This window comes from Rousettus aegyptiacus, unplaced genomic scaffold (genome assembly GCF_014176215.1).
Source record: "Rousettus aegyptiacus isolate mRouAeg1 unplaced genomic scaffold, mRouAeg1.p scaffold_m13_p_5, whole genome shotgun sequence".
NCBI lineage: Eukaryota > Metazoa > Chordata > Mammalia > Chiroptera > Pteropodidae > Rousettus > Rousettus aegyptiacus.
In genome coordinates this window covers 48,977,267-49,004,891 of record NW_023416308.1, presented here as the reverse complement: position 1 = coordinate 49,004,891, position 27,625 = coordinate 48,977,267, and the positions used below count along the sequence as shown (strand labels likewise).

General features: G+C 38.3%; 1 protein-coding gene across 1 annotated transcript; it reads left to right on the top strand.

The window, feature by feature from the left end:
* The first annotated feature begins 2,735 nt into the window (after positions 1–2,735).
* Positions 2,736–27,322, top strand: ACAT1 (acetyl-CoA acetyltransferase 1). Its single transcript, XM_016160570.2, has 12 exons — positions 2,736–3,229; positions 14,596–14,643; positions 15,662–15,779; positions 16,061–16,156; positions 16,379–16,479; positions 16,842–16,985; positions 17,418–17,568; positions 18,489–18,584; positions 19,911–20,024; positions 20,810–20,874; positions 26,416–26,573; positions 27,002–27,322. Exons 1-12 carry the CDS (start codon positions 3,158–3,160, stop codon positions 27,120–27,122), a joined length of 1,284 nt encoding a protein of 427 aa, XP_016016056.2. The 5' UTR covers positions 2,736–3,157; the 3' UTR covers positions 27,123–27,322.
* Positions 27,323–27,625: the final 303 nt, after the last annotated feature.

The window sequence follows — 27,625 nt, the reverse complement described above, 5'->3', positions numbered from 1 at the left end:
GACCAAGGCCTTGTCTCAAGGACACTACTCATCAGTGGCTAATCCTCTGGCTTTTTCTCCAGCCCTAGCCTTCCTTCCCTGAGTTCTACATAACAAGCATTGGGTGGCAGTAGGAAAATGGATTTTTAAATTGTTCTTGTAACCTAACCTAAAGTCACCTAAACTATGACTTTAGAATTTTAGAATAAAACATTTTGTGTCCTTCTGTTTGTTTCGGTTCCGATCTCCAGGGTGATCATGACTTCACAAGTTGAGGGTGAATAGGAGATCATTTACAGATTTTTTTAAAAGGGGGTGGAGGATGCAGCACATTACAGAGTAGTCTGGTTTTCTGCTACCTTTCTCTTCACAATTCTTGCTCCATCTGCTTCGTTGTGTTCTCTTCCTCCACCTGAGGACAGGTCTTCCCTATCCTTTGGGTAATCACATCCACTTAATACCCTCAACAATTGCCTCTCTGCTCTGACTTTCAATTATATATTTTAATCCTCAATTGGTTTCCATTTTTTTTTTCTGACAAATGTAAATAAAGATCAGAATTAGTTTTTATTTATTTAGGAGTCTAATCTGCCCCAAGTACAGTCTACTTGAGTGCTATAATTATTCTGGATGCAGTCCCCTGTCCCCCTCCCCCCATTTTCTATACAAAATCTTAAAATTTCAAATAACTAGATTCTTAAAGGAGATTATTAACTATATTTGTGATGAAGCTGCTCTGATTTTTTTGCAGTTTAGTTTAAAAGAGCAGTTGTCTGCCATAGTTCAGGGAAAAAAATTGCTCTCCTTCTCCCCCGCCTACCTCCTAGGTCTCTTCTTATTTAGAAGCTGTCCTGTCCAACATAGTGGCAATATTTCCATAGTGGAAGTGCTTTTGATGGCAGAATTGTCCAAGGCTGACCCCTCTGCTTCCAAGGTAAGTCTTTCTTAAGGCAAAACTAGTGTAAAAGTTAAAAGCCTAGTGCCTGGGTTCAAATTGCAACTCTGTTACTAAATACTTGTATTGCAAACTTGGACAAATTATGTAATTTCTGTATTTGAGTTTCCTTATCTATAAAATGTGGATAATAATCTCTAATTTATTGGGATTTTGTGAGGATTAAACAAATTAAACTGTGAAAAAACCGTGTTGTACTAAGAACTATATAAGTAGCCATAATTATAACATATAAAAAAGAGGCATGAGAGCTACACAGATTGGTTAAATAAACATTAAACCAAGTTGAATTGAGAGCCTGCTACTTGCAAATAGACTCAGAACCTGGCAGATTAGCTTTAAGGCCAGACTACAAGGAATCTGCAGAACAAAGGAAGATTCCTGCAGAGATTGCTAACAACTGTTTACCCATACCTTTAACTCTTGCCCATATCATGAAAGGAAAACAGGAAAGCAAAAACTTTAAGCTGTACCTTGCACAAGTTAAAGATAAACTCAATCATTCATTCAGTTCTTTACTCCCTACAGTCAATAATTTTTCATAGAAACTAAAATAACATATGTAAACCCAGCTCTTCAGATGTTATGGGTCATCAGCCTTGGACTCTCACAACTGGTAATCTCTGTTACGCCAGACAAACTATTTAATTTTGTTATTCGTTTAAAGTTTCAGCTTTTAAAAACATCTAACATACTTTGTACATTATACACACACATGCACACACACATGCGCGCACACAGCTTAAGCACTAATACACATCGCAATGATTTATTTTTAATAGCTATTGAAGCAATAGTTATAAAAATGTTTGTTCTTGGCCTAGAGGAGAGTCTCCAAGAAAGAAGGCATGGATGTGACAGTCAAAGGCAAGACTTGGTGACTTATTGAATATAGAGGATCTGTTGGGTAAAGGAATCACACATTGCTTCAAGGGAACAACCTGGGGTGACAGGGACATTAAAGATAGATGTGCTGTATTTATCTATTGCTATGTAAAAAAGTTATCCCAAAACACAGTGGTTTAAAACAGCAATAGATATTTATTCATTCATTTATTTTATTTTATTTTTATGTGGACCATTAATTTAGGGCACAAGAGGGGCAGCTTATCTTTGCTCAATAATGCGTGGGGGCTCAGCTAGAAGGGTTGAAGACTGGGAACGGGAATCATCTAAGGGCTTTTTATCCATACTTGTGGCCGGACCTAAAAAATCACATAACCTCACTCCTGCCATACTCCATGGTGGAGGCAGTCAGTAGTCCTTGCCCAGATTTTAGGAGACAGAACACAGACCCCACTTCTGGTTGGAGGAGTAAGCATCAGTCACATTAAAAGACGGCTTGTGGAGTGAGCTAACTATAGGTGTGGCCAGTTTGAAAAAAACAATCTCCCACAGCTGCCAACAAAATGTAGTAAGTTAAAAAGTAAGTAAGGGGGTTACTTTAGGAAAAACAAAGGTTTGGCTTAAAGTTGAGTTGAAGTGTTCATTTTGTATGTTGGCATTCCTTTAATCTTCTATTTGACATTTAATGTAAAGGAAAATAATGCCACAAAGTCAAAGATTCGCTGTCTCCAACTGAAGATCCAAAGTTAAGTAATAGGTTCCCAAAGTGTGAGAATGATCACAGTACCAATATCATTCTCTGTGCAATATGATGATATCAGTTCAGACCCCAGCTCTACAACTTTCTCTGCAATCATGGACAAAAACTTAACTTCTTTGTATTTTAGTTATTGTGCATGTTCAGAGATAGTCACCCCAAGATGTGCTTCTGTGGTATGCGGATTGTATTGAGCTAAAGACTTTAGCTTCAGGCTCAGGAGAAACTTCTGCCCTCTCTTTGACTACCTGGAAGAACTTGAATTAGGGGTGTATGGGAGATTAGGCCTAGGTTTACACATAAACCGCTGGCTTGGGAAGGTCAAGGGCGGTGCAGCCCGCAGGAGCAGCGTGCCAGGTATTTACTGTCTTGCCTGCCAGCGTCGGGAACCACGTGGGCCGTTCCTCAGCTGGGCCGCGCCAACTTCCCGCGAAGGCTCCGCCCCTCCTCTGGAGACGGGCGGATCACCGCGGGCAGCCGGCTCCTTAGCTGCCATTGGAGGACGCCGCTCGGGGGCTGCAGGGTTGTGGGGTGAGGTAGCGATTGTTGCGCAGTTGGACCTGCGCGCTCGCGGCCCGTGCTCCGCCCTCGAGTCCCCTGCTCCGCGCCAGGCCTGTCCCATGGCCGTACTGGCGGTCCTTTTGCGCGGCTGTGCCCGTGGGCGCAGCCCCCTGCTTCGGCTACAGATGCAGGTAAGAGGGGCCGGCGCCCGGCGTTCGGCGTGCCCAGTGTCCCCGTGGCAGGTCCCTGCCTGCGGCCCCGCGGCGGAGCCTCGCTGCAGGCTCAGGACTCATCCCTCCGCGGGTCCTGCTCAGAAGGCGCCCCAGTGCGCGTGTGGGTTCCCAGGGTTTCTTGTGTAGTTGCGATGGTTGCTGACTGGTGTGCTGAACGGGCCGCGCAGTTCGTCCGGCGGAGAGGCCTGGGATTGGCTCTGGCCTTTCCTGACCGCGTGGAAGTTCCGTAAAAGTACTTCCGAGCTTTTCTGTGAGCGTTAGGCCAAGAGATTTTGCAATAGGTAATCATTGGGCTTACAAGGTCGAGGCACTATGTGATAGTAAAACGACGTATGCCTTTATTGGTTAAAATTAAATGGTCCTTTAGATCTTTTAGGCCCGCAGTTAGATTTCTGTGGCACTCACCTGAAGAATACCAGTGATTTTTTGGTGTATTTTTTCCTCCTTCTTGACCTTTATACTGTATTGGACTCTATTGACCTCTACTTGTAACTCCTATTTTTCTGTTTTGAACTAAAATCGTTATTTTAATACTCAGACTTTAAAATTTTTTCCTGCATTGTTCTTGTACTGGGCCTGTTAGCTTCCAGATTCATTACTCTGCTCTCTGCTGTATGGATTGCTGTGAGGCTGATCGTTGCAGGTCCCAGCGGTCTCCATTAGCTGTGTGCAGACACCTGCTGGAGATTGGGAGACAGCAAGGGAGAAGCCACGATAATTTCCCCCTGCCCATTTCTGTGGTGTTTCTGACAATGTCTGTGACTCCTTTGGTTCTTGCTTCTGTCAGGTAACCCTGCTTCTTCCCTTTGTCCTAAGTGTGCTAGTGCCTTCTTGTTGCTAATCTCTGTACTCCCCGTCTCCTGTGTTCTCAGCTCTTCTATCACCTGTGTATTTCATTCTCTGCATTTAATTCTGTTTCAAGTGAATGGTTTTTATTATTTCCCTGGTTGAATCCTGATGGATACACTCAGTGTTTTTGCTTCCTCCCATTCATTTTCACCCTGTAGCTTTTTGAATCTCCTTCCTTGGGCCTTTCTTCCTAGTGGGCCAAAGGAACAGCCAGGTATTATATGCAAACAAGTAGTGCTAGTGATCTGACGTAGTAATAGACAGGGAGATAAATGGATAGATTAAAGAGGAAAGCACCATGGTAGAATCTGTTAACTTAATGACTGGCTGTGAAGGGCTGAAAAAGGAGTTAAGTATAATTTTGGGGGCCTGGCCTGACATGTTTGTGGATACTAGTAGTCACTGAGGAACAGATGTGGTGGTAGAAAGAAAGTTGTGAGTTGAATTTTAGACTGGTGTTTGGAGTTGCTATTTAGGAGAAAGGGTTTGGCGCATAGGACTACTGGGTGAAATACAGATTTGGGAATCATCAGCCGTGGATGCAGTGACGTCCAAAGGCATTGACAAGCTTACTTAGAGTTAGTGCGTAGAGGAAGAAGAGGGTTTAGCATGGGGGCTTCGGAGACACAGTATTTCAGCAAAGGCACCAATGAAGGATAGTGTCATGGAAGAAACTCAGTGGAATGTAGTCAGTTGAAAGCCAAGGGAGGTGAGATCTTCAAGGAGGGTGTATTAGTTTCCTTAGGCAAATGTAACTAAATACCACAAATTGGGCAGCTTAAAACAGAAATGCTTTACAGTTCTGGAGGCTAGAAAGTTTGAAATCGCGGTGTCAGCAGGACCCTGCTCCCTCTGAATCCTGTCGGGAAATCCTTCTTTGCCTCTTTCTGGCTTCTGGTGGTTTGCCGGCAAACTTTGGAGTTCCACAGTTTTATAGATACCTCACTCCAATCCTCATGCATAAGGCAGCCTTTCTTTGTGCTGCTCACTTTATTTTTCCTGTGTGTGTGTGTGTGTCTTCTGATTTTCCCTTTTAGTAGAGATATCAGTCCTGTTTGATTAGGGCCTACCCTAATGACTTCATTTAACTTATCTCTATAAACACCACATTTCAAATAAAGTTACATTTTAAGATGCTGGGGGTTAGGACTTCTTTTTTTGGGAAGATACAAATTCAACCCATAACATGGAGCATTCAACAGTGTAAAAATTTAATGTAACAGCAGGTATGTAAGATTTTAACAAAGGAATTATATAAATGAAATACATAAAATGGGCATACATAAAATGAAAAATTAGCACAACTATTGAATACTTAGCTTCATAACAGTGAAGAAATACAGATGTGGGATATCACTGTTTTATGTAAGAGAATTTTGCTTTCCTTATGCAGACATTAATATATCAATGCAAGGTATTTTGAATACCAGCTGCTAAGCCCTCTATACTAAGAAGTTGAAAAAAATTAAAAAATTACTTAATCAGGTTTCTGAAAAGTATTTCCTTGATAATGGCTCAATTTCTAATTCATTCAACTGATTTTTACAGTTATTTTGGCATGTAGTTATTTCCCTTGAAATGTTTTGTATCCTTTGGTTCCACCTATATCTACAGCAGAATAATGAAAAATTAGTGTCACTATTGACATGCTTGGTCAGTGAAGGATATCATAAGCAAATCATTAATTACTGAAAGATAATGTAGTACTTTGGAAAGAGCAGTTGCCTCAGCTTCCTAGATTTTATTACCATTTTAAATAAAATATATACTGTGTGTAATAAAATATATAATATGTATATATAATTTGTATGTATATATGTGTAAGCATGTAAAAACATGCATGTATAATAAACTGATTGGATTTGAAGCACACTGGCTGTGTGACTCTGGGCAGGTTGTTTAACCTGCCTGTGCTTTAGTTTCCTAACCTGTAAAATAAGAATAGTACCCACGAGCTGGTTCTACCTCTAGAACATATTCCAGATCCATCTGTTTGACTCTACCCCTCTTGGGACCTCCCTGGCCCTAGCCACATGAGGTCTTGCATGGGCGCCTCCTTTTTCTACTCCTGCCCCACTAGTCAGTTCCCTATGCTGTGGCCGGAGTGGTCCTTTTATAGCAGTTTCAGTAGCTTCTCATTACGCAGACCAGAATCCAGACTCCTCACGTCGTTCAGTCCCTTTTGCTTCTCTAGCCTCTGCTCACCTCTAGCCGTGCTCTCCTGAGTGTGTCTCTCCTGCCATACTGTTCCACTGTCTATACTCAGCACATGCCAAGCTCCTGATTCAAAGCCCAATGCCTCAAATGCTCTTTCCCTAGATCTTCCCAAGGCTCTTTTATATTCATTTTTCAGCTCCAATGACATCTCCAGAGAGCCCTTTTTTGACCATCCTTTGTAAAATAGCCCCTCACTCTAGCTCACTATCCCATTTTGCTGGCTTCATAATGTATTTACTCTGGCTGAAATGTTTTTCAGAGTTACTAGTAAGCATCAGGCTTTGTTCAAATGTTTGTTTAGTATCTCTTGCCATCACTGGGATAGGAAATAAAATCAGTCTCTTCTTGGAACTCACAGTCTAGTGGGGACCGCTGAGGGTTACAAAATTGTCCATTCTGGGGAAAATGAGCCTGTGCGCAGGGTGCTGTGGAAGCTGGGATGGGAAGCCTGTCTCTGTCCGGCATGGTCAGTGAGTTTCCAGAGTGGGTGGTGCAGCTGAGCTGTCCTGGAAAGATTGTCTTAAGCAGATAAAACCTAACTGGTTGTGTTCATTCAGCACAGATTTATTAAACACTGTTTTTAGTCTCCTGACTCTTCTATACTTTTTCCATTCATTCTGAGGTATTCAAGGAGTACTAGGGGCTGCACCAAATAACAGGGATGTAGCAGTGAACAAGAGACAGTCCTGCTATCAGGAAGCTTGCATTATATTGAGAGAAGGAGGGAGGAAGAGGGAGGAAGAAGGAGAAAGAGGGAAAAAGGAGGAGAGAGGGAGAGAGAGAAGTGGAGAGGGCAAGGGAGAAGAGGGAATAAAGATGTGAACCCCATATTTATACAGTGAGATGTGCTTGAAGGAAGTAAACGTCAAAATAAGAGAGGCCAACTTAAGGTAGCTAAGGAGAACCACTCTGTGGATGTGTCTTTTGAGCTGAGAACTGAAGAATAAAAATGAACCAGCCATGGAGAGCTGGGGAAAGACTTACTAGGAGAGGCACACTGCCAAGATCTGGAGGTAGGAACTGGTTCAGAACAAAGAGGTTGCTGTGGCTGGCATAGAGCAAGAGTGGCATGAGTTTGGAAAGCAGGTCCGGAGCCAGATCATGCAAAGCCTCGCAGGATAAGGGGAAGTATTTGAGTATTATATCAAAGTCAATGGGCCATCAAAGGATTTTATTCAGGGGAATGATGTAATCTGATGTACAATTTTTTTTCCCTAGTGCCAGAGCCAGCTGGCTTAGATTGAACAGCACCTGAAAGAGGGGGTGAAGCCTAAAGAAAAAAGAAGAAGACAGGAAAGTTCTTCGGGAAGGCATGCAGTCAGAGCTGCAGCTCCGAGCCGAGTTTATTTAGCATAGCCTTTTTTAGGTGATTTTGAATACCATAATCAATCACTGCATTACCATAGCAAAGCACACCATACATATCTAAAACAATGCTTGTCAATTACATAAGATTCTACACATTATTGTTTCCGTGGTAGTATAACATTCCATTACCTTAAAAGGTGACTTTATGAGGCTTACCAAGGTAACTCAACATCCTGTTTCCTAGAACCATTGTTTTAAACTCATCAGCCATACTATGGCTTTTAGCTACGTGACTTCTTCAGTGCCTCATAATGGCTCCCATCATGTCTCAGAATGGCTCTCGACACCCTAATCCCTCTTTTATTTATTTTTAAATTTTAATTAGTTTCAGGTATGGAGTACATTGGTTAGACATCTATATAGTTAGTAAAGTGATTCCCCCAATTGCTCCCTCCCTTCCCTGACCCTCCACCTAGCTGATGTATTAATACTAACTGCATTCCCTCTGCCTTGCTGCCCTTCCGTGTGACCAACTATCAACTACTAATTTGTACTTCTTTAACCCTTCACCCCATTCTCCTAACTCCCCAAACCTCCCTCCCCTCTGTCCGTTGCCAAATTGTTTACTATATTTGTGAGTCTGTTTTTGATTAGTTCTTTTTATTCCTGACATTCTGCATATAAGTGAAATCATATAATGTTTATCTTTATCTGTCTGCTTTAAATACCTTCTAGGTCCATCAAAGCAACATCTTTTTCCATCCCCTTCCTTTTCATATGCAGGGGTCTTGTTTTCTTATCCTTTCAGCCACTCTATCTTTTGGTTGAAGCACTTAATTCTTTTCTAATTCAGGTACTTATTGATAGGAATGTAGTTGTTACCATTCTTTAATCCTGTTTTTGATACATGTTTTCGTATTAAAGAAGTCCTTCCAACATTTCCTGTAATACTGGCTTGGTGGTGATAAATTCCTTTAGCTTATTTTTGTCTGGGAAGCTCTTTATCTGTCCTTCAGCTCTAAATGATAGCTTTGCTGGATAAATTATTCTCGTAGATCCTGGGTTTTCATCCTATTGAATATTTTGTGCCATGGTCTTCTGTCCTGCATAGTTTCTTTTGAAAAATCAGCTGCCAGTCTTATGGGTGTTCTCTTATAAGTAATTATTTGTTTTTCTCTTGCTGCTTTTAAGATTCTTTCTTTGTATTTAACCTTTGGCATTTTAATAATGATGTGTCTTGGTGTGGGGCTCTTTGGATCTCTGATTTTTTGAATTCTCTGAGCTTCCTGGGGTTTTATGTCCATTTCCTTCACCAAGTTAGGGAAGTTTTCCATCATTATATCTTCAAACGGGTGTTCAACATCTTGCTTTTATTCTGTTACACCAATAACAGAGCCTTAATAGTGTCCCATATCTACCTTAAATTATTTTTATAGTCTTGGCTTCTTTTTTCTTGTCATTCTGATTGTCCTGACTGGCTTTCCTATCTTCTAGATAGGGCATTGTATCTTCTTCTTTATTCACTTTGTTTATTCCATTTAATATACTTCTCATCTCACATAATGTGTTCTCCATTTCAGACTGGTTCTCTTTTATAATTTCCATTTCCATTTTTATCTCTTTGTTGGCATTCTCTACACTTCTCAGAAGTTCATTCAGCATCTTTATAACCAGTGTTTTAAATTCTGCATCTGTTCGATTACTTGACTCCATTATATCTGGATCTCTGTTCTTTTCTCTCATATGGTTTCTGCTTCTTTGTCTTCCCATTTTAGCTGCCTTTTCATGTCTGTTTCTATGTATTAAGCAAAGCTTCTAAGTCTCCCAGTCTTATTAGTGTGGATTTTTGAAGTAGGTGTCCAGTGGCATAGTCCTGAGAGGGGTTCAGCTGCAGGCCAAATTTAGCCCAAGCCTCTACCCCTCTGGGGCTACCTGCTAAGATTCAGCAAGCAATCCACAGATGCTGTGCATATAGTTGCCTCAAAAGGCCACGCTAGAAACTGAGGCCAGCTGTCTCCACTGGCGTGAGTCTCAGCAAGGAGCACATGACTTGCTGAGGCTATACCTGGATGTGGCTTGAGTGGACCTGAGTTGGAATAGGCGGGGTTTTAGGGAATCCTCTGGGTAGAGCAACTTCTATTATCCAGTTTGATGATGTCTGCTATGGCGATGCTGTGTCTGGTGCACTGGGTGCAGGGAGGGATCAACATGGAACAATGGATGCTCCTGGCACTTCTGTACAGAGTAAGTCTCACTTAGGCCGTCACTCGGACAATGTCTCCCTGTAAGTCCCTGCTGCCCCCTGTGTGTACTGAATCAGTGCTGGTGCTCAGAGCGAGCAGGTCCGTCACTGCGAAAATCCACTCGTGGATGTGGCCCCTTTAAGAGGTTTCTGCTGCTGCCGCAGCCTCCGTCTCACTCAGCTGCTTGAGACTGGGCAGCCCCACATCCTCACCTAGTCCTACTTTTTGCCATTGCAGGGTGGTTTTGGAATTTCTCCCTAGTTATATGGCTTGTTCATCTAGATCCCAGGCGATTTTTCCTTGCTGCTTCTCCTTGTTTCTGTCACAACTATGATTTGGTCGCTGAGGGATGAACAGATCCTCTCACCTAGGCCATTTTTTTTTTTCTCCTCTGATTTACATTTTTAAAACTAGATGGGCTATGGAAGGGAAGTCGGGAAGCCGGAAGCGAGATAGAAGACTATTATAGTAGCAAGTGATGGTGACTGGGACTAGGTGGCAGTAGTGAAGATGAAGCAAAGTGAAAGAATTTAGGTATATTTTAGACACAGTATTGACAGTATCCATGATAGAGTATCTGCGTTTTAAGGAAAGATGAAGGGTGAGTCCTAAGATTTTGGCTTGCATACCCAGGTGAATTGCAATGCGATATCCTGAGGTGGGACATACTAGGAAGAAACTAGTTTCCTAGTGGTGGAAATTGAGAGCCATGATATTTTTAAAAATTAAGTTTATTTGGGGTAACATTGGTTACTACAATTAAAGAGCCATGATTTGGACATTAAATTGAAACTATCAAATCAGCACATGGATAGATGAGCCTGGAGGTCAATTGAGAGGCTAAGGCTCCAGACAGAAATTTGGAAATCATCAGGACATAAATACTGTTTAAAGCCATGGGACTATATATAATTAAGAAGAACATGGATAGACCTCGAGATAATCATGCTAAGCGAAATAAGCCAGACAGAAAAAGTTGAAAGTCACATGATAACATTTGTATGTGGGATATAAGCCTAAAAACAACAAACAGGAGAGAGACTCATGGACATGGACAATAGACTAGTGGTTACCAGTGGGGAGGTGGGATGTAGATGGGGTAAAGGGGGTCAAATATATGGTGACAGAAAGAAATCTAACTATGAGAGGTGAACACAGAATGTAAATATATATATATATATATATATGTATATATATGCGCCTTACTATTATAATGTTCAGCTGAAACTTACAGGATTTTGTTAACTGGTGTCACCATAAAAAAAATAATAATTAAAAAAAAATTTAAGGAGACAGTGAAGTTGGAAAATTAAAAGGGGCCTGGAACAAAAAACCCTTGGGACATTTCATCACTTAGAGGTTCAGAGCAGGAGGACGAGACAGCAAAGGGGACAGAAAAATAACTAGTGAGGTAGAAAGGGAACCTCAGGATTGTGTTAAAATGGAAGCCAAGAAAAGGGAGCGTGTGTGTAGTGGTTTACACATATTACCTCATTTCATTCTTACCGCAACCCATGGCGGATAATTGAGAAAACCAAGGTAAAGGAAGTCTAAAACTTGCTCAAGAATTCTTAGCTAAGTGAGCCCTGGCTCTTAACAACTGTGCGTATTTCCTGAAGAAAAGTGAGTCCGATGTTGCTGAAAGGGTGAGTTGATTACAGTGATGTGTGTATTGGATCTTGCTACACAGACATTGTTGACTTTGCTCAGAGCCAATGATAGTGTGGATAAAAGCTGGATGGGGGAGGCTTGAACAGTTAACAGGAGGTGAGAACAAGGAAACAGAAATTATCAATAACTTGTTGGAGAACTTCTGTTATAGAAGGGAGCTAAGAAATGAGGTGAAAGCTTAGTGGGACTGTGGAGTAATGGAAATTTGTTTTTTTAGTTTTTTTTTTTTTTGTATAAACTTATGGAATGATCCAGAAGTAAAGATGAACGATGTAGGGGAGAGGGAAGGGATAACTGAACATGTGGCATCTTTGAAAAGGCAACTAGAGACGGGATCCAGGGCAAAGTGGAGTGACCAAAGAATGTCCAGAAGCTTTAAAGAAGAGTAGAAGTGGCTTAAAAAGCTTTCTGATGGCAAGAACATCCCATTCCAAATTAGGCACGTACCAAGGAGCATTTTTGAAGATATATGATAGACAGGCTCTTGGACAGCCAAGGAGAGAAAATAGCTGGTGTTGCTGAAACCCTGAGGAGAAAAACACTAACCAGTCTCGTTTTGTCTCTCGTAGTGTACCATGGTCATTTTTCTTCTTTTAGCTGAGTATTCATATGTCATTCCTTTTCTTCTCTGCCTTTGCCGTAACCTCTGCTTTTATGTGGCATTGGCTGGCCATGCTGCTGGTTAGCTCTCGCCCCTTGTGACCTTTCAGTTCAAGTGCCCATCAGCATCCAGCTGGCCTTGTCTCTCAGGGTGCCAACATGGGTCAAAGTGCATTCCATTCTTGGCCCTGTAAGCTCTGGGTCACCTTAGGCTGTCCCTTGCAGACCCTTTAGGGAAAGGAGTGTAGTTGGAGAGTAATGACTGGCATGTTTACTACAAGTAAGAACTTTTAACTGATATGTTACAATCCTTAGTGATAAGTAGGTTATATAAGCAGCAGCCCAAATTACATGACACGTTAGGGTGCACTTGTTTTTGCACAGCTCATACTAAGAGGTGTATCCATTAACCAGATGTACCTGGGCCTACTGAGCAGATGTGTGCTGGGCTGGGCCAGTATGTACACTGCCACTTTGATGGACATGTGAAACTCAGGGTAATAAAAACACAAACCTTGCTAATCCAGTGACACAGCTTTCAGAGGTACAAATACAGAGATGGCATATAAATTTTACTTCAAGGTCTGCACAAACAGGTTAATCTGATAGTAACAAGTAACATGTTGATGGTGTCTATTATGTTTACACTGGATATTCAAAAGATGAATTTAAACTATGTTTGTAGAACTCTTGCCTGAAGCATTTAAATGGAATCCTATATTTGATGTTCACTGCACAATACCAAGTAATCTTTCTCCTTTGAACGTGTTGCGGGATTCTCGAACAGACAGACGAGACACCAAGGCTATAAGCAGAAAGCATTGTTTATTGATACCGGCACTGGCTCAGCAGATTCTTATCCAAAGACTGAATGTAACATAAAGGGCAGTTTTATGCAATCTTGTCATTCCTACAAATAAAAGGAAGAACACTGATTGGTTGGTAAGCTGTGAGAAAACCGATGCTGGCGGGAGAGTCCTTGGAAGGGGGTGGGGGCAGTCAGGAACAAACTCGTTCCAGCAGGAAATGGCCTGGCTGGGTCAGGCTGCCGCAAACCCTGAGGATGGCTTGTTTTTATGCCTCCCTTATAGTTCTTACTAAATTCTGGCTTAGGAATATGTACAGATAACTTTAACATTTCTCCCTTATAAGATTATAATAATGCTTGAATACAGGGACCATATTTTACAGATCTTACATTTCCCCATAGTGCCTTCTATAAGGTAAGTGATCTTAACATGTCTGAGAAAGCGAAGGATCAAACAGTATTGTGTGTTAGTTATCTCTCCCTCACAAAGATGGCGAAGGCATCTCTTCAGGGTGGGGGCTTCACTGAATATTCTGATGACATTTTCAATCAAATCAGGACTAAATAAAGTTATTTCTTATAGCAAAGTTGTTTTTATGAACTTTCTACATAAAAGTGACTTTATCTATTAACTTTGGAAAAAAGATTACCTTAAGTTAAATCCTGTTCTTCCACTGCCTAGGAAAACATCATCTTCAAGCTGCCATTTTCATATATCTATTCTTATCTAAACACTTTATAAAAATAAATCTTGGGAGGATACCATGTGGTTACTGTGGTTATCTTTGCTTATAACCACTACTTGTCAAATAATCTTTCTTTTTGTCTGTATTATAAATTAAAAGCTTTAGTTGATTATTTGCATGGAGTCAGAACAAAGCTTGTTTAACCTGTGAAAAGCTAAGTTCTTGGGTTGGTTTAGTTTTTAAATGTTTATAGGCTCTAACATATGTTTGGGCATTATAACTATCAATGAGATTAGGTTCTAAATATAAGTTGCCATGTTTGAATATTTATTATGCTTTCTGATCTTAGAGAACAAAAAACTTATTTTGTTCTTCATCTAGAAAATTGTCCAATTTCAGATTAATTAGGTCTCTGAACTATGATCTGCATTTTTAGAATTTGTTCTTATTGGCATTGTTCTTAAGAATAGCGTGCAAAGAATTGAGATGTAAGGGCAAGATATTTACTTTTTTTTCTTACAAAAGAATTTATCTGATAATATAGACCATATTGGTATGAGGTGTGTTTGCCTGAAAGCAGAGACATTCGTTAGAAGTGGGTGGGGAGAAACAGCAAGTTTTATTTAAATATTTTTTTAAGGAATGAAGATATTTTCTGTGGTACTCAAATTATTTAATTTAGAACTGAAAGATTTAAGTTAAAACTGTGTTTTATGCTTTTGCTTAAAAAAGGCTTAGACATTTTAAGATAAACCAGATGTTAAAACATGAACAGTTAACCAGAAAAGCATATTACATAGTAATATTTTTTTGATATATGCTAACTGTAGAACATTTGAAAATAGAAGCATACAGAAGCAGTCACCATAACCTCATCACTAAGAAATATAAAATGATTTTGATTACTATTTTCTACATCATAACATTGTATTTATATTACAGGAAATAAGTTATGTAGAACGAACTTATGCATCAAAACCCACTTTGAATGTAAGTATAAATTTAAATTGTGCTTTAAAATTTAAGAATTTAAAGGAAATGTAGTCAGTAAAAGAAATGCATATTCTTAAGATTTGTGTGTGAGGGTCAAGTCATGGTGATACAATAGTTAGGAATAGCTAATTATTAAAATATTAAGTTAAACTCCTAAATTATCACAAAAATATTTCAATCTAGTACCCTGGATAATTTCTGCTTTTTCCCCTTGGTATATTGTAAGACAGCCTTCTCTCAAAAACTGGGCAAAGTTTTTCCCTTAACTCTCAGGGACCCCTCATTATATTGTGTGGCACATTGTAGAGGCCATGTGGAAGATACTAGAAGGGACTGAACTAGGCTGGGTATTAGACAAGGACCATCACCTGATCACCTAGTGCTTTCTGAGGGAGTCCTCTCTGTTTCATATGGGTCCCTAAAATGATTTAGTAATAGCCTTCTACCACAATCTAGGGACTGAATCTCTTATTTATGAGTTTCAAATGAGAATGTGGAAGGCAAATGTAAGGAGAGAATTGTTACAGTAGTGTTTCAGAATATTTGAGAGCCTTTTATCTACTTTAAATTTCATTTTAATCATTTAAGAAATTATGGTTCTGGCTGTGTCCTAGTTGTGGTATGGCCACATCTAGCATACAGGTATTGATTCCTATCTCAGAGTTCCCTCCAGTAAGGAACCCTTTGGTTAGGGTTGTTTAGTATGCAGTTAATGACAAAGTAATCCTTTCTTAAATTTAACTGAGAAGAATTGAAACTCAAGATTCTGGTTTCAAACCTCCTGTGGAGAACTGGGGAGGATCTATGCCTACTTTAGAGTTGGTTTGTCTTAGGTTTTCTATTAGGTCTTAAATCATAATGTACCAGCATTGAACTGATTAGTTTTATTGTTCAAATATTATTTTAATCTTTGATGAGTAGTCATATTTCTTAGATAATAACTATGAATCATTTTTAATAAATGATTTGGGTAAAATATTTAAATGTAATGTTATTTTATCTTCTGTCTCACCAGGAAGTGGTAATAGTAAGTGCTGCAAGAACACCCATTGGGTCCTTTCTAGGCAGCCTTTCCTCCCTGCCAGCCACTAAGCTTGGTTCCATTGCAATTCAGGGAGCCATTGAAAAGGCAGGTCAGTAGTTGCTTTGCTTTTTGTGTTGAGGGGGCAGTGAATCAATAAAACAAATACTTATTTTGCACTTACTGTATACATCTCACTGAGAAATGACTTGATGCCTACATTTCTGAATTTCCTTGTAAAGAAGTTCTTGTACTACAGAATTAGGAATAAAACTCAAAACTGACAAGAAAAAGAAACCGTTCCTACTATATAATGTTATGTACTGTATTAAGTAGTCACTAATTATTAAATTGAACAAAATATGGAAATGCTTTTGATTTTTTTTAAAAAAGGGATTCCAAAAGAAGAAGTGAAAGAAGTATACATGGGTAATGTTCTACAAGGAGGTGAAGGACAAGCGCCTACTAGGCAAGCAGTACTGGGTGCAGGTACTTGGAATACATTTTTGCTTATTTTATACTTAAAATATTTGACATGACAAAATGGAGGTCATTTCAGCTTAAATGTTAAATGCATAATGTAACATTTAGAGACATATTGGCAGGAATATCGCAGATTACAGCTTAACGTGCTTTATTAATTTTAATTCTACAGTTGTTTGATGAGTATCTTTGTTTTTTAAAAATATGACTTATTTATATTGGTTTTAGGCTTACCAATTTCTACTCCATGTACCACTATAAACAAAGTGTGTGCCTCAGGAATGAAAGCCATTATGATGGCTTCTCAGAATCTTATGTGTGGACATCAGGTAAGAAGCACCTTTATTTCCATTTTATAACTAAAATACGCAGTGCAAAAAGGCACCAAAAGCCTAAGCACATTTATGCTTTAAAAATGATTCTCCTAAGTATAGTTGCTATGTTGTTTCAGACACTCGAGTGTAATTCCTTTGGAAGTAGAGGTCAAAACAATAGCTCAGGCACCTGGCATTCTTATTAATGTTAGATTCTAATCTTAATTATTACACATTTTGGACCATTTCCTTTCGTCAGGATCAAGAGAGTTCTTCCTGTATATAAAGTCTGTGTAAAGAACTTGTTTGTTGTAGCGGTATAATGGGTTTACAATTACTATCTGAACTGACACCTGGTTTTCTGTGTTGCTGAGCAGGATGTGATGGTGGCAGGTGGGATGGAGAGCATGTCCAACGTTCCCTATGTAATGAACAGAGGAGCAACACCGTATGGTGGGGTAAAGCTTGAAGATTTGATAGTAAAAGATGGGCTGACTGACGTCTATAATAAAATTCATATGGTAATTATTGCTTTTTAATGGAGAAATGCCATCTCTATACAATACTGCTTGATTTTAAAAAATTATATGAATTTTAGAAATTGAACTGAACGTTGGGCTCTGTAAACGTTGATTTTAGCCATTCATTTTAGACAAATATTTTTCTATGCTCATTGCATCAGCTTGGCTCAGTTGTTGAATGAACCGCCCCACACCAGAATAGGGTATTTTCTGACTTCTAATAATGGATTCCATAACTATTTAATTATTTGCCTTTGAAATAGCAACTTCTGGGCTAATTCAAGTATTTGAAGATAAGACATGAATGAAAAGTTACCTAGTACAGAAAAGTAAACTTTAAGAAACTAAATTTAACTGCTAATTTTATTTTATGGAAAGGTAACAGATATAAGTGATGCAAAGTTAGTTTAAAAAAATTCCAACTTTTATCAGGGCAACTGTGCTGAGAATACGGCAAAGAAGCTGAATATTGCCCGAGATGAACAGGATACTTATGCTATTAACTCCTACACCAGAAGTAAATCAGCATGGGAAGCTGGAAAATTTGGAAATGAAGTTATTCCTGTCACAATTACAGTAAAAGGTAGAGGAATAATGTTCTAAAGTAGATCTTAATTTTTAGTATATTTTACATGTTGCTAAGTTTTTTAAGTTTTAAACTAGTATACTTTTATATTTGTTCACTTCCCCTGAGGACAGACATTTCTGCTCTGGTTAAGGAAATGTTGCTACTTCAGAGTTAACATAGTTCAACCCAATTTAAGATTCCTACTCAATTGCAGATTACACTAAGCATATTTCTGAGAAATGTATTTATTAGAACCTTAAGTGACCGACGACAATTAGCTTAAGCGAAAAAGGGGATTTGTTAGAAGAGTACTGGGTGTACCTCCCAGAACTGAAGGACGTACGGTAGCACCCAGTCAGCTCTGGGAACTTCAGAGATTGGAAGTGCGTATTCAGTACTATTAGGCTATGCTCTCTTGGCTTCTCGGTGAACCATGCTTTTGCGCTTTATTTGCTCAGTTTTCCCAAGTTGCTGGCTCCATCTCTAGGGCTCTCAGTCAAAGAGGAAAGAGACCTACCTCCTCACCAACTCCACTAGAATAAATCCACAGTAAAGACTCATTAACTTGGTTTAGGTTATATATCCACTCTAGAAATGATTATTGTGCTCAGAATGATGGGGTACTAGAGCTTATCAAGCCTAGGATGGACATCTCCTGTGGTCGCAAGAATGGGATCTGTGATCACAGAAGGAAGTGGAGAGAGAAGAGAATGGGGTGTGGCTGAAATAGATTTAAATTGTGTTAAGCTACTTAAAAATCTCTTTAAGACATTAACAGAGATTATAGATGGCAGATTCTAGATTAGAATTTACCTGGTATGGTTTAATGTATGCAGGCATACAGGGGAGGCACAGGTGACCAGGCACCTTGTACCAGTTTCTTATTGAATAACTGTTGTCTTGAATGGCGGTTACTTAAAAGATTTTTGTTTTAGGCAAACCAGATATAGTGGTGAAAGAAGATGAAGAATATAAACGTGTTGATTTCACTAAAGTTCCAAAACTGAAGACAGTTTTCCAAAAAGAAAACGGTTAGTATTAAAAGCATAAGAAAAAAATGGAGTCAATATTATGTCTAGGATTTGCCTAAGGATTTTAAAAAAATCGAGAAAACCTCTAGATCTGCGGCCCCCAACCTTTTTGGCGCCAGGTACTGGTGCCCTTATACGATTCTAATGCCTGATGATCTGAGGTGGAGCTGAGGCAGTGATGTTAGCACTGGGGAGTGGCTGCAAATACAGATGAAGCTTCACTCACTTGCCCACCACTCACCTCCTGCTGTGCAGCGTGGTTCCTAACAGGCCATAGACTGGTACTAGTATTTGGCACAGGGGTTGGGGACCCCAATCAAGATGGTATTTAATGTTTTCAGTATATCAGGCTCAAGTGAAATTAACAAATGATATTTAAAATTGCCTAACAGTTAATAGTTTTGGAAGAGATTACAGAATGACTATAGAATTCAGTTTTCCATATGCCATTCATCTTGAAAATTTACTGTGATATAAAAGTCAAGTTTCCATAGTCGTTAGATATCTGTAAACTTCTTGAGGTCTAAGATGACCACTGTAGTTCACTGTTGTATCTCCAGTGCCTGGCATGTAGTAGGTCCTGAAATAATTGTTGAATGTTAGTATAAATGGGATTCAGTGTTAATGGTTTGGAGATCCATTGAGAAAAAACAGGTTACACCTGCTTTTAAAATTGGCCGTATACAGTTGTGATAAAATTGAAAAAATTTCCCCTTTCCTGACTGAATTTCTCAAAACTAAGTATAGGAACAGATCAGTATTTTTTAAAAAAGCACGCTAAAGTACACTTAAATATTTGGCAGCAGTCTAGTATAGGGTCTTCATTGATCTTTTTAAAAAATAGCTCGACAATTTACATACCATAAAATTCTCCTGTTTAAAATTAAAATGTACAGTTCAGTGAATTTTAGTATTCATTGACATTTAACTTCAAGTGATTGTAGAGAAGAAATTTCTGATTTCACATTGACTTGAAAAATATGAGTGTCTGCTTTATGGTGGATAAGCAGAGACTCGGGAAAAAAATATGAACTGGTACTTATCTGTGAAGAATTATAAACCAGCACTTACTTACCCACTGCTATCATGAATGTGTTTCTGAGTTAGCTTTGAATAAACTGTTACCAAAAATTAACACCAACAGGCATTCTTCCATTAATTGTTATAGTTAGCTATGTGTGTTTTCTGAGGGCAGGAGTTGTCTCCATCATATTTGCTAATTATCCATGCATTTAACAACTAAGCAGTACTCTGTAGGAATTTGTTATATTGAACCAAAGGAATTCAGTGTGAATGTTTTGACTTCACGCTTGTTGATGCTTTCAGGTACAGTAACAGCTGCCAATGCCAGCACACTGAATGATGGAGCAGCTGCTGTGGTTCTGATGACTGCGGATGCAGCCAAGAGACTCAACGTTAAACCACTGGCAAGAATAGCAGGTAGAAGATGTTCTGAACTTGTTTATTCTTAAACCTCTATAAGTTTTTCTTGAGTCTCCTTGTCAGTGACACATAATACTGAAGTTGGCTGTTTCTAGCTATAGGTTGTACTTTGTGACAGAATTTAACTACTACATATTTTAATTGAGGAAAGTTTCTTTAATATTTTTGTTATAATTTGCTTCATGTAAGAGTAAGCTTTAAAAATCTTTTCCTATCCTCTATGAGTGGGAGAATATAAGGTATATGTTTTACCCTAGCACTATGGAGAAAAGTAGCCAGGTAGAATCCCATATACATAAAAAGAATATGGGATTAGGAGTCTGGAATTATGAAATCTAGATGTATTGGCATTTATTATTAACTATGTCGGCTTGGCAGACCCTCAGCCTCCTTAACCATATTTTTAGCTATAAAACCTGCCTTGCCTTCTTATAAGGATTTACATATTTTTGTTACTTTATAAAAACCTTGTAACTTCATTTTATTCTTAATTGATCATGGTTTCTTAAACTTAGCACCACTGATGTTTTTACCACAAATAATTTTTTTGTTGTGGAGGCTGCTCTATGTATTGATAGGATATTTAGCAGCAACCTTGGCCTCTACCACTAGATAGCATGATAAGTGTCATTCTCCCTGTTGCGACAATCAAAAATACTGATGTGTCCCTGGAGGCAAATTCTCCTTTCCTGTGAAAGTCAATGGCTTAGATTATTAAAGTATAAAATTTTAGAAAAGGAACAGATAAAAAAGATTTTAATGACTTCATTTTTTTAATAAAGCATTTGCTGATGCTGCTGTAGACCCTATTGATTTTCCGATTGCACCTGCATATGCTGTACCTAAGGTGAGAACATACTCCATTATGTCAACTTCTGGTTTGCTTATACCAAGGCTGCAGGTTTTAGATTTTAAGATCTCCCAAAGCACAGAGATAGCTTGAATTACTTGTAAGGCACATACTGGTATGGTAACCACAAAGTGGAAGGTTGGTATGGCAAAAGAAAAAAAGGAATGCTGAGGGTCCTGGCACTAGAATTCAAAGCAAATACTACCAGAAGGAGAGGGTTTCCATTCCAGAAAAGGAACTGCTGGAAGCACACAGAGAACACACTCCAAATTGTCAGTCTGTATCTCTGTGGAAATTGCTGAAGAGTCACAGGAAAAGAGAGCCCCAAGTAGGTTTAGGGGTTGAGGGATCTCAGAAGACTGGAACAAATATTCTCTTTCAGAAGGAGGGCCTCATCCAAGAAAGCAAACTTCAGAGAGTAGCACCAAGGTTTTTTTTTTTTTTTTTTTTTTTTTCTTAAAAAAGGGCAGAAATCAGTGGCAATTAAGGATAGAGAAAATCAGAAACAGTGGGGAGTGACCTGTCCAGAGGTGGCAAACCTCAGAAAGTGACATTATACAGCAAAAAGTGAATGAATCACCCTGAAAAGCTAGAGTGATAAACAGTTGTGGATTCTGAAGGTAGAAGCCAGATTCTGAGAGTGAGAGAATAGCTACACTTGGGTGCCATGTTTTGACTTGTGATGCTGGGACAGAGGAAGATGTTTGAACTGTATAGCTTAGAAAGTTATCCGAGTTCACTGGCAGAATAGAGGAAGGGGAAGGAATAGTTTAATTTTATTGTTGCTTACAACAGCTTCTGAAGAAAAAGGGCACTAGCAATATTTAATGAAGATAATAGTATTAAGGATAATCATCACTAGCACCACAATACCTTCCCGCCTATGAGGAACTACCAAAAGAAGAGATATTTTAAAAGACTTTAAAGAGATAAGATTCGATAATTTACAGTCAAGTTATATCTCTGAAAATCTGTGCCCCAAATACTGTCCAGCAACTTTTATAAAGCATAAACTATAAAGGATGCAGTAAAAAACATACTAACACTGGAGATTAACATACCCTTCATTTGAAAGATCAAGAACCTAAAACTAAGCAACATATAATCAGTAAAGTAGATCTTAGTATGTGCTTCCAAGTAGAAGGCACATACTAAGGTATCCATGGAATGTTCAGGAAAATCAAGTTTCTCTTGCTCCAAAACAGAAATAAGATAGTGCAAACAAAATCTTTTGATTATAATTCAGTAAAATGAGAATTAATAAGAAAATAAAAGGGCCATTCCTCCTTGATACTAAGAAACTCCCAATTTAAAAATCTCTTGCATCAAAGGGAAAAACAGACTGAGCTTCTGGTCAAGATGGTGGAGTAGGTAATGATAAAGGGATGATCCAACAAGTGGCTATAACTCTTGTAAACATATGCACCCAACATAGGAGGGGGCTTTAGCACCCCTTTGACATCAATGGATAGATCATCCAGATAAGAAATTTAACATGGAAACAGTGGCCTTACATGACATATTAGACCAGATGTACTTAATTGATAGTTTAAGGATATATTTCACCCAAAAGCAACAGAAAGCAACAGAAGAAGAATGCACTTCTCGAGTACACCTGGAACATTTTCCAGGACAGACCACATGATAGGCTACAAAACAAGTCAATAAATTTAAGAAGACTGAAATCATGTCAAACATGTCTGATCACAAAGACATGAAACTAGAAATCAATTACAAGAAAACTGAAACACACACAAACATGTAGGGGCAAAATAACATGCTTTACTAAACAATAAATGGGTTAGCAATGAGATCAAAGAAGACATCAAAAGATACCTTCAGAAAAATGAAAACGCAATCACCCAAAACCTATAGGACACAACCAAAACAATTCTAAGAGAGAAATTCATAGCAATACAGCCTTACCTCAAGAAACAAGTCTCAATGTAACCTTACACCTAAAGTAACTAGAAAAAGAACAAAGCGAGTAAAGGAAAGAATAAAGATCACAGCAGAAATAAACTATAGTCTAAAATACAACAACAGATCAATGACACCAAGAGCTAGTTCTTTGAAAAGATAAACAAAACTGATAAACCTTTAACCAGACTCATCAAGATAAAAAGAGGACACAAATAAAATCAGAAACGAAAAAGAAGTAACAGCACCACAGAAATACAAAGGATAAAAAACTATGAATAATTATATACAAACAAATTGGACAATCTAGAAGAAACGGATAAATTCCTAGACACATACTGTCATTCAAGACTGAATCAAGAAGAAAAAGATCTGAACAGACCAATAACTATTAAAGAAATTGAATCAGTAATTTAAAAAGCTACCAACAAACAAGATGATGTCACGGGTAAAATTTACCAGATATTCAAAAGAATTAACATCTATTCTTCGCAAACTATTACAAAAAACCTGAAGAGCAGTGAAGGCTCCCAAGCTTATTTTACGAGGCTAGACTAGCATCATGTGGATTCCAAAGGCAGACGTTACAACAACAAAAAATTATAAGCAAGTATCTCTGATGAGCAAAAGATACAAAACCCCCCAACAAAATATTAGCAAACCAAGTTCTACAATACACTGAAAATATCATACCCCATGATTAAGTGGGATTTATTCCTGGGATGCAAGGTTGGCTTGGTATTTGCAAATCAGTTGTGAAACACCACATAAACAAAATGAAGGATAAAAATCATGTGATCATATCAACAGACGCAGAAAAAGCATTTGACAAAACCCAGCATCCATTTATGATAAAAACTCATCATGCTATAGTTGCCACCCCCGAAAGACACATAGACCACCAGAAATCAGTGAGTTATAGGAAACACACTCTTCATTCAGCCAGCCGGGTCTGCCAGGGGTACGCAGACCCCAAATTAAGCAGCCCCAAAATGTAGAGGTACAGGGTTTTTAGCCCCTAAACCCCATTCTTCATTCTGTCTGAACACAAAGGTCTACTTTTCTTTTATTTACTACCTGTCAACCCACAGGATGGGTGTGCAAGCGGGGGTACAGAAGCAGAAAGCTTATTATTAGAATATTATGTTCCCATGGGTGATAGCCTATGTTCCCATGGGCGAGAGCCAAGCAGTAATTTTCCAGCCAATCAAAGTGGGCATAGAGAGAACACACCTCAACATAATAAAGGCCATATATAACAAATCCACAGCTAACATACTCAGTGGGGAAAAGGTAAAAGCATTTTCCTTAAGATCAGGTACAAGACAAGAATGTCCACTTTCACCACTTTTATTCAACATAGTATTGGAAATCCTAGCCACAGTCATCAGAGAAGAAAAAGAAATAAAAGACATCCAAATTGGAAAGGAAGAAGTAAAGCTGTCATTATTTGCAGAAGATGATACTATATAGAGAGAACCCTGAAGATTCAAGCAAAAACCTATTAGAACTGATAAATTCAGTAAAGTAGCAGGATACAAAATTAATATTCAGAAATCAGTTGCATTTCTGCACACCAATAATTAACAGAGAAATTAAGAAAATCCATTAACAATTGCATTAGGAAAAAAAACAACAACAAAAAAACAAAATAAATTTAACCAAGGAGGTAAAAGGCATGTACTCGGAAAATTGTCATTGAAGAAAGAAACTGAAGATATAAATAAATGGAAGCAATATACCATGCTCAAGGGATAGGAAGTATTAATATTTTGTTAAAATGTCCATACTACTCAAAGCAATCTAGAGATTCAATGCAATCACCATCAAAATACTAAAGGCATTTTTCACATAACTAGAAAAAATCATCCTAAAACTTATATGGAACTTCAAAATACCCGGAAAAGCCAAAGCAATCTTGAAAAAGAACAAAGTTGGAGATACTATGCTACCTGATACCAAACTATACTACAAGGCTATAGTAATCAAAATCGCATGGGACTGGCATAAAAACTGACATGTAAAAAAATGACACTAGACCACTTCCTTATACCATATACAAGAATAACCTCAAAATGGGTTAAAGACTTAAGTGTAAGACCTAAAACTCCTACTAAAAAACAGGCAGTAAATTCTTTGACATCATTCTTAGGAAATCCTTTTGGATGTCTCTTTGGGAAGGAAAACAAAATAAAAAATAAATGGAACTACATCAAACTAAAAAGTTTTGCACTGTGAAGGAAACCATGAACAAAATGAAAAGACAACCTACTGAATAGGAGAAGACATTCACCAATGATCCATCTGTTAAGGCAGTGGTCCCCAACCTTTTTGGCACCAAGGACTGGTACTCCTATGAGAATCTAATGCCTGATGATCCGAGGTGGAGCTGAGGCAGTGATGCTAGCACTGGGGAGCAGCTGCAAAAACAGATGAAGCTTCACTTGCTTGTCTGCCACTCACCTCCTACTGTGCAGCCTGGTTCCTAACAGGCCATGGACCAGAACCAGTCCCCGGCCCAGATTTGGGGAACCCTGTGTTAAGGGGTTAATATCCAAAACATATAAGGAACTCATACAGTTTTAACACCAGAAAAAAACAATCCGATTAAGACATGGGCAAGGGACCTAAATAGACATTTCTCCAAAGAGGATATATAGGTGGCTAACAGATATACGAAAAGATGCTGAATATCACTAATCATCAGAGAAATGCAAATTAAAACCACAATGAGATACTACCTCAACCTCGTCAGAATAGCTGTCATCAATAAATTAAAAACAAGTGTTAGCAGGGATGTGGAGAAAGGGAGCCCTTGTGCACTCCTAGTGGGATTATAAATTGGTGCAGCTACTATGGAAAAGTTTGGAGATTCTTCAAAAAATTAAAAATAGAACTACCATATCATACAGCCATTAAACTTCTGTGTGTTTATCTGAAGAAACCCAAAACACTAATTCAACTATATGTACCCTTGTGGTCAGTGTATCACTATTTTACAATAGCCACGATACGGAAGCAACTTACGTGTCTATCAGTAAGACAACTGGATAAAGATGTGGTACATACAGAGAATGGAATATTACTTGGCCATGAAAAATGAAATCTGGCCATTTGCGACAACATGGATGGACCTTGAGGGTTTTATACTAAGTGGAATAAGTGAGACAGCGAAAGACAAAGACCATGTGACTTCACTTCAAATGAATAAACAAAACAAAAACAGGCTCAGATACAGGGAACTGATGGTTGCCAGATGGGAGGGGGCTTGGGAGGTTGGTTGAAAGGGGATTAAGAAGTATAAAGTGCCAGTTTTAAAAATCACAGGTATGTTAAAGTACAGCATAGGGAACATAGTCAATAATGTAATAACTATGCATAGTGTCAGGTGGGTATTAGACTTATAGGTACTAGACTTTATGTAACTTTTGTAAGTTATATAAATGTCTAATTGCTATGTTGTATACCTGAAACTAATATAATATTGTGTCACCTGTAACTGAAAAATATTACATATATTAAAATAGAAATACAGGCCAAAATTGCAGAATTTCAAGAAAACAATGAAAAGTTTTGACTTAATTATTTGAACATAATCTATATTTTAAACAATTTTAGGTTCTTAAAGATGCAGGATTGAAAAAAGAAGATATTACAATGTGGGAAGTAAATGAAGCCTTTAGTGTCGTTGTACTAGCAAATATTAAAATGCTGGAGATTGATCCCCAAAAAGTGAATATCAATGGAGGAGCCGTTTCTCTGGGACATCCAATTGGGTAAGTAAAATCATAAAGAAAATCTCTAAGTAGGTTAATGCTTGCTTTGCGTTTCTATGTAAACTTAAACTGCTTCATGATAGTTACTATTACTCTGGGCTTGTTTTCCTCCTTTCTCCATATCCTTCATAGGCAAATACCATCTGTGATAGAATCCAACACCGAGCACAGAAATCTGTCACATTTGTTGTGTTGCTTGAAAACTAATAGTTTTATGCTTAAGATCTAAGATTAAAGTCTATCCTAGTGCTTTTAAAAAAGCTATAACTGTTTTTGAAACAAGTCTCCTAAATTTAAGAAAAGTAGTGAAATTTAGCTAGAAATAATGGCTAATAAACTTTTCAATAAGTTAATTTGGAATAGAAACATTTTTTGGTTACTCAAATTCTGTAATGCATTAAACAACCCAAATATTTTCTTAATTCTAGGATGTCTGGAGCCAGGATTGTCAGTCATTTGGTTCATGCCTTGAGGCAAGGAGAATATGGTCTTGCCAGTATTTGCAATGGAGGAGGAGGTGCTTCTGCCATCCTGATCCAGAAGCTGTAACACAACCTCTGTTGTCTAAGGAGACAACCCTATGTGGCTAGAAAGGCCTGCTACAATCAGTGTGACCACCTTGGGTCAGCTTGTTCTCAAAATAACGTTTCATTTTTTAATTATTTTCTATTTTAACTTTTTTAATAAGGTGAAAAGATCAAATCTCAAAACCTTTTGAAATTACAAATAAATGTTTTCTTCTGCTTTAATTTTTTTTTAATCTTTAGAAGTTTAACATTTTTATGTTATAAAGTTGTAATATTTGAAATACCAGTGTGCAAACTTAGTGACTTATAAGTAGCTAGGAACTTTTTAGAAAATAATTTATTTTTGAGGACTATTAAAGATCAGGTGAGTGTCATCTACAGCTAATTTGGATCTAGTGGACTCTTTAATGTGAGAGTGGCTTTATTGGTCAGAGTAGCAGTCCCTCATACCATTAGTCAAAAAGCTACAGATGGTGTGTGCAGCACTGGAGAAAAACATGTGCTCAGGTCTAGAGTGGGTATAAT

Excerpts from the sequence above, each read along its gene's own strand:
- ACAT1 (XM_016160570.2), top strand. The coding sequence starts at position 3,158 with ATGGCCGTACTGGCGGTCCTTTTGCGCGGCTGTGCCCGTGGGCGCAGC. Across the intron at positions 14,644-15,661 it reads CATCAAAACCCACTTTGAAT|GAAGTGGTAATAGTAAGTGC; the intron begins GTAAGTATAAAT and ends CTGTCTCACCAG. Across the intron at positions 16,157-16,378 it reads GCAAGCAGTACTGGGTGCAG|GCTTACCAATTTCTACTCCA; the intron begins GTACTTGGAATA and ends TATTGGTTTTAG.